Below are 8,098 nucleotides of genomic sequence, written 5' to 3'. Positions count from 1 at the left end.
AAATATCTCATGAACCATAACCACACTTTTATTAATGCTTCATTCAACCATGAAATTTCTATTCTTTCATTGTGGGAAATCCCTTTTATAATGAAGATTTTCATTTCAGGTATAACATGTAATCTTAGAGGAAGATTTAGACTTAGAACATGATTTCCCCTTATTTCCAACACTCTTTCTAGTGTTCTACCCTTGCCAGCAAACATACCTGAACCAAAACCTTCTTTATAGTAACATCCCAAAGTTCAAGACCAACAATTTCATTTTTAAATAACTTGTTATAAAACCATAAGTATAAAAACATCCATAATAACATCACATATCAGAACCAAAGTGTCAGTAATCAAACATATTATCATAAAATAATATTAGAGTGTAATCCCAAAGATCTCATGTGCGGAAAATCATAGTGTGATATGCTGCGATCGAGCTGGCTCCTTTCCTTTTATAACGAAGTAGCTGAAACCAAAACTGAAAACCGTAAGAACGAAGCTTGGTGACTACCCCCATCATACCACATACCATACAATATACATACTGCCTAGCATATTCGGGTGCTGGCCTACCCCTTCGGTCTCTTTCAACCGGTAGCTGCCTAGCATATCTGGGTGATGGCCTCCCCTTCAGTATCTTTCAACCGGTAGCCGGGAGCTAACCTTCCCTTCGGTATCTTTCAACCAGTAACTGGGAGCTAAACTCCCATTCAGTATCTTTCAACCGGTAACCGGGAGCTAAACTCCCATTCGGTATCTTTCAACCGGTAACTGGGACTATTTCACCCCTTACCACTACCATATAATAACATAACATAAACATACTGCTAGGGATGCATGGGTTCTGACGACCCCTTCAGTATCTTTCAACCGGTATCTGGGGACTATTTCACCCCTACTACTACTAACATGTATCAGAGAGCATCCTAGCACAAAAACATAACATATAAGAGGATACCAGATAATTATCACAAAAACATAACTCCTACTAGTGGACCGGCATTTTGGCCTTAGACCCACTACTACTGGAAGGTAATTCACCTCACACTGCCGAAGTCCCGTAGACACAACCGCAGCTGCTGGATGACAGATTCCCGATCTGTCAACATCAAAATGACACCCAATTAATAATTGGGTTCCAACATGTCACCATAAGCACATACTTGGGGTAAATACTACTTTACCCCTAACTTAGCTTTATTCAAGACTGAGGCCCAATTCAAAGGCCCAAAAGTCAGCCATGAGTCAAAGCCCAAACTATGGCCCAATTTTCCAAATTGGGCCCAAACCTTTACATGGTCTTATTCTAAGGCCCAACCATTTAGTCCAGTCCAAACATTTGGCATTTCTAATTGTCCAATATCTCATAATCATAAAGGCCCAATTATGGCTCATCTATGGCCCAATTTTCCAAATTGGGCCCAAACTTTTTCATAGGGCTTACCCTAAAGCCCATTAAATTATTCTAGCCCATAAAGTTGTTCTTAAATGGCCCATTATTAGCCCAATCACCAAAGCCCAATAAAAAGGCCCAACTCTAGGCCTAAGTGAAATTAGGGTTTCACATAAAATTACAATTAGGGTTAAGTGTTTCTCACTTAACCCATTAAGGACTTAATTCATTAAATCCATTACTCTACTAGATAAGTCATATGGTGTGATTAGGTGTAATTTACAATTCCATTCCAATGGCCCAAATATGGTTCCCAATAAGTCCAAGGCCCATATATCGAAAATTAGGGTTTTTTTAAACCATAATTAGGGTTTCTAACCCATTCATAGCCCAATAGGCCCAATAGCTAGTTCTTTTAATCAATTAGGGTTTATTAGGCACCACCCACTACCACCTCGGGTAGTGGTGGTTAATGGCGGCTCACGGTGGTGGTTAGGGTTTCTAGTCTATTTTTGTCCAAGCAACCAAAAATCAACTACACGCAAGCAAAAGCACACCGCCACCTAACACGGTGGTTGGTGGCGACAGTAGGCGGCAGCCACCACCTCACGATGGTGGTTTTGAGTTTTCTTTTTATTATTCTTGCCACTATTACAATTTTACAATGAAATAACCCAAAATAAACACACACTCAAAATAATCACACGCATAACCACCCTTGTGGTGGCCGGTGGTGGTGGTGACTCCCTTGGTTTTCCAGCCACACAAAACACACATACACTCCAAATTACAGACTACACTCCAACCACCCACCTAGTGGCTCATGGCGACGACAGCGGTGGCACAAGCAAAAAGGCGGCGATGACAACAACGAATTTGGGATGGAAGCCACCACCGTAAGGTGGTGGCAGTGATTTCGTTGGTTCCTAGTCAAGAAATAACACCCCCACCGCAACCCTTGCTCGAACTTCCGGATGCAACCACCACTTGGTGGTGCATAACGACGATAGCAACGACTCTAGGAGGAAGAATAGCAGCGCTACAACAACGCTCATGATGACTGGAGTAGCGACACACGACACAATAGTCCTTTGTGATGGCAACCAATGACCGGAGCAACAGAAACGAGCCCTCCGGCGGCGGCAAAGGAAGTGGAGGTGGCGTTCTTGCCAACGAAAGATAGCAGCGGCAGTGTCTCACGAGTACAACGTCCTTGCGACGTTCTTCATCGTTGTCGACAAACTCACCGATGGTTTTTTCCGACTCCAACAATGGTGGCGGCGATAGGAGGTGAAGGGGGCATAAGGTGGTGATGGTGGCTGAATCTTCTTAGGGTTAGGGTTTGGAATAATTCATATATATGGAGGCTGCGTAACAAGGTGACGGGTTGTAACCCATATCCCATACAGCTACATAAGGTTTTGACACTTCCTGCCCCTCACATCCATAATCTTTTCAAAATTAATCTCTAATTTACCATTCAGGCCTTGCCTTGAGAATCTTTTGCAAAACTAATCCAACTGTTACCTTTTTTACCCCCAAAATCTCAATTATGACATATTCAACCCTTCCACCTCTTTTCCTTTCAAATTAAATCCGAAATTACCCAAATAGCCCTTAATCTTCAAAATCCTTTCAGATTAAGTCCCAATAATTTATCAATTAGTCACTGCCTTCCTAATTATTTACAAAACCAATTCAGAACTTACACTTTTAACCCCCAACTCCTAAAATTGCGACAGTTAACTCCTCGAGACCAACCCTTGATATATAATTATTGATTTTAGGGCTACTATACGTTCATTAATTAATTAATTAATTAATTAATTTAACAAACAGGGTGTTACATTTATTGCCACAAACCATAGGGTTCACTTCTTTGGACAATAAAGAATCCTTCGTATCATTGAAATTAACCGTTTTCCTACCGTACAACATGGTATCAACGAAATTGTCATAAGAATTCGGTAGAGAACAAATTAGAATAAGAACTTAATCCTCATTTTCAATCTTAATGTCAACACTTTGTAGTATAATATGATTAAAATTATCCAAATGATCCTTTACTTGGGTACTTGTTGTCATTCGGAGGGTATACAAAATTGCTTCTCATACATCCAATTCATGAGATAATTACTTTGATACTTATCTCAAACTTTCTCCCAAAGCCCAACATCAATTGTTTGATCGACAACCTCCCATAACACCTCATTAACCAAGCTTAATATAATAGCAATATGCGCTTTTGCCAGAATATCCTTCTTCAACGACTTAGCCATGACTTTCGGTAATTTTATTTCTCCTTCCAAAGCTGTCACACAACCTCGTTGAACCAGAAAAGCCCTTATTTTCACCATACACAAAGTGAAATTTTTTGAACCATTGAATTTCTCCAACTCGAATTTGAGGGACGACATCATTAACCGACAAAACAAATCGTAGCTCTTATACTACTTGTCAGGAAGAAAGGTGAATAATCACACACACAAAGAACATAGTATTTATATGGTTCGGTTAATATGACCAACACCCATGGGCAAAAGGGAGTATTTTTATTTACAAGCTTGAAAACCTAAAGTGTTGAAAAACTAGCTATCAGCCTATATTTATTGGTGAAGTACAACATAAAACCTATCTAAAAAGTGGATTAAGCCTCCTTTCCGCTAGATGATCTTAAGCCTAACTATCTACTAGTTGAATCAGCCAACTGATGGTTTGCTAGCCAACTGATGGACTTTAATTCTCAATTTACATTTAAGATACTTTATATTAGATATTGTACTTTTTATTAAAACTAATATCAAAATATTGTATTGTTCTCAAAATATTATATTGTCGTTGGTATTCATATAATGTATCAATTTAAGATTGAATTTGGAACAATATAAGGAACCCAAATAAAGAAGAATTTGCCTAAATTTTAACATAAAAGTGATGGAATGGATGGAAAATTCGTAATTACGTTGTACACAAAAACGATAAAAAGTATTGCCACGGATTAATGAGAAGAAGAATCGTCGCAAAGTTCACTGTTGCAACATAGTACCGACAGAGCGTTAGAGGCAATGCAAGTATGGAGTATCTCGTCACTATTAGCTGCTAGAAACATTATCATCAGCTACATTGTTGCAAATTTTGTTGTAAAAAATGTTTTTAGCTAGTAATGGATAATCTCTTGCTAACTCTATCATTGGTTGCTCTGTCATTAATGGTCTACAATAACGGATTAGCATCACACTACTAGAAATTCAAGCACCACAAATTAGTAGCTTTTTATAACTAATTGTGATGCTAATCCGTTGTTGTAAGGCATCATGACTACTTGACTCTACTAGAAAAACACATATTGTGATGTATGTTCTAACGGACCAAGTTGATGACTGCTCTCTCACTAGTAGTGTCTTAACATACATCACAGTGAATTTTTTATCAAAAATATATACATTAATACTCTAGCATATTCAAATAATTTATATCTTATGATATGTAAGTAATGACTTACTCAAGTAAATATAGCATAATATTATATATATTGAAAACAATCAAAATATATGCCAGCCTGAGATCTTTCATACACGTATTTACTATAAATCATGTATGATCACGCATGCACACACACAACAATAAATTGGCAACCAATGTCAAAACTCTTAAGGTTCGAACACCAATATTACTACAAAAGTTGGGGATGATCAATACAGAAGTTAATAAACTAATCAACAAGCTCTAACTATATTATTGGGTGATGGACTTTTCTTGTTTTCTAGCCTTCGTAATTGTTTGGATATCATACACATTGCATTGGATATAACATGACACATATCAGGTGGTGATCTCAAAATAAGATTACCATCACGAGACCTGAAACCAACTAGGTAGGTAACGATTAGCCGAATGTGTGTTGAATGTGTTCAGCAAGTTCTTCTGCACTTAGTTGGCAGTCAACTCCAATCTACCCACAATGAAAGCCCACAAACCAATAAAACAATTATAACATGAACGAGAGTCAAATTTAAACTTTTAAAACAGTGTAAATTAAAAATTATAGAAACAACGGAATACCGATGGTAATATTAGGATAAATGATATTTCATTAACTTCAAAAAAAAATTTGCAATATTTTATTTTTTAAATTCAGTAAGAAAGTATTAGTTTTTTTTCTTGGAATGAATAGACTAGATAATATTAAGTCCAAGATTAAAAGCATATTAAATGAATAAGGCTTCGAATCCTATATGTGGCGTACTCGGAAGTCCGATTGAACTCTTCAATAAATTTACTTTTAATTTTAGTAACATTGGACCAATAGAAAGAAAAGAAAAAAAAAAAAAGCATTATAGCATTAATGATTTCATTAAATGAGTACACCAAGTTAAAACTACAAACATAATCAAAAGACAAATTTTATATTATGAAAAAGCTGCTAATATAGATTGAAATACTGATTTGAGCAAATTATCTCCATTCATGTTTTTGTTATTCATTCATAAAACTATAATTTCGCAGACTGTAACTTTAGTTAATAACCAAGTGTTGCTCAAACTTGATTTTGGTGACAGAGAAGTAAAAGCATGCATGCAAATTCATGTGAATATGAAAAAAAAAAAAAACAAAAAACAAAAAAAAAAATTATTAATCTCTGGCTTACCTTGATCGTAAAGGTGTGAACCATGGCTTCATCAACAATACTAATGTTAGCCTGAAGAACTTCAAGAGCTAGCTTTTCAAGAACCGCTATTACTTTCGTCGTTTGGCCTTGTACCCGCTTTGAGCAAGTCTTTAGAAGAAGATTACCACCCATCAACTTGACCTCAACTTCAGCCATGGCTGACCTTGAATTTGCAGCAACGAGCTCATTAGCACTGTCAGAAGTTAAGAAAGTAGTTGAAGGTGAAGGTGAAGGTGGCGGCAGCCTGGACATGTATGGTTGTGGGGTTGTGGGGCTAATCGGCAGGCTTGGCCTAGGGCTAAGATGCGGTTTCTGGGGGCTGAGAGATAAGGCCCTGGGGCTTGAAACAAGCCTAGGGCTCAAAACTTCACTGTAAACTTTTCTTTGTTTTTTGGCCTCTAGGGATTGTAGAATTTGTTGCAATTCTGTGATGTAATCAACTACTCCTTCGATTATTGATGCTTGATCACCCTGCAAGTTTGCTTTTATAAATGATTTAGAGAATTCATGTACAATTGATTTATGGACAAGATAACAAGATTTGGTTTTGATGATTACCCTTTTGACATAGAAGCAAGGCATAAGTGAACGGAGAACAGACAAGTTTTCGTTCATCTGTTTCCTTCGGTTCCTCTCCACCGTGATATGCGATACCTTCTGCTGCCCATCCGAGTAACCACCGGCGTCCTCCATAGCAGACAGTTTCAGTCTCTTGGTCTTTGGCACCTCCATAACCTCTTGTAAAGCATCAAAAGAACTCGACTTACAAGACATCGGTGGATTTACGCCATACACTCCTCCAACTAGAGATGTCATCGCCTTGAGTTCATGACCGGAAACAAACTCCAGATCAGCCTCGAGAACTCGGAAGATGTCGTCAGCAGACACTGCAGCAAGTGACAATATATAAGTTGGTTTCCTGAAACTGCTGAGCAGAAGTACGGGGAAAATAAGGTAAAGAAGTACACATACTAGTCATTTTTATCATAAAAAAACAAACAAGATGAAACGTCAAATCGAAGTCTGGCGAGTGAAGCAAAAAAGACAAACAGTTGGTGTGCACTTCTCTGGATTTTGTCGATCGACAATCGAGGAAAGAGACCCAAAAAAGATCATGAAGATGTTATAATACGCAGGCTGTCAAGATCAAGAAAAGGAAAATGTCACAATATTAATAGATCTCTGATTGTCGATGGCGACTAGGCTATGGATATTATCCTGTGTCTGCCCGGGAGCTTTTACCGTGGGTATTCTTATGTGGATGCTATCTAAACCGTTGGATTCTTTGTGATAGGGCAGGGAGATTTTTAGTTACCGAAAAAGTATTTTATTCCAAACCCTACAAAACTGAAATCGGACAACTCTAGTTGGCTCGAACAATTCCAAGTTTATTATGTGATAGGTAAATCATGTATTTAGTCGTTCGGATGACACAACTAACCAATAAGCAAAGAGCTTGTGTGAGAGATACATTAAGATTAAGTACTCAACGGCCTAATATTGAGATAGGAAAAAGCCTCAGGTAAAGGAAAACAGTCAGCAACCATCGCTACGTCTAAAGTCCGGAACATTGGTTTTATCCTAACACCTCTTCTCGAGTTCAATTTAACAAAGGAAAAAAAATTAATGGAAAAAATAAGAAAATAAAATAAATTGATGTTTACTAATTTCATAAAAGGAAACCTATTGAGATAGGAAAAAGCCTCGGGTAAAGGAAAAGCAATTGCAACCATTGCCCCATCTAAAGTGTTGATTATTTGTGTTATCTTATCACCCTATTTTCAAATTCAACACAACGAAGGAAAAAAAAATAGATAGTCTATAGCCCAGCCCAGCTCATTATGTTAGCCCATGGATTATATTTAATGTATATATATTGTCGTATCCTACACATTCTCATTTAAGGAGATATGCCAACGATTATGGTATTAGAGCTAGCAAATCAAATCTCCTAAAACCATTATAATCAAACCTTCTATGCCCTTCTCCCTCATCTTCTCCTCCTGTAGCCGGACCTAACCCTAAAATGTCACCATGGTCACT

General features: G+C 37.6%; 1 protein-coding gene across 1 annotated transcript; it reads right to left on the bottom strand.

Moving 5' to 3' along the window:
* Positions 1-5,014: 5,014 nt before the first annotated feature.
* LOC111918014 (transcription factor SPEECHLESS) lies at positions 5,015-7,691 on the bottom strand. Its single transcript, XM_023913663.3, has 4 exons — positions 7,028-7,691; positions 6,614-6,942; positions 6,035-6,526; positions 5,015-5,338 (listed from the first exon to the last, which is right to left on the bottom strand). The coding sequence occupies exons 1-4, from the start codon at positions 7,041-7,043 to the stop codon at positions 5,273-5,275; spliced, it is 903 nt and encodes a 300-aa protein (XP_023769431.1). The 5' UTR covers positions 7,044-7,691; the 3' UTR covers positions 5,015-5,272.
* Between the last annotated feature and the right edge of the window lie 407 nt (positions 7,692-8,098).

This window comes from Lactuca sativa, chromosome 9, assembly GCF_002870075.4.
Source record: "Lactuca sativa cultivar Salinas chromosome 9, Lsat_Salinas_v11, whole genome shotgun sequence".
Lineage (NCBI taxonomy): Eukaryota > Viridiplantae > Streptophyta > Magnoliopsida > Asterales > Asteraceae > Lactuca > Lactuca sativa.
This window is presented reverse-complemented; position numbering and strand designations above follow the sequence as displayed.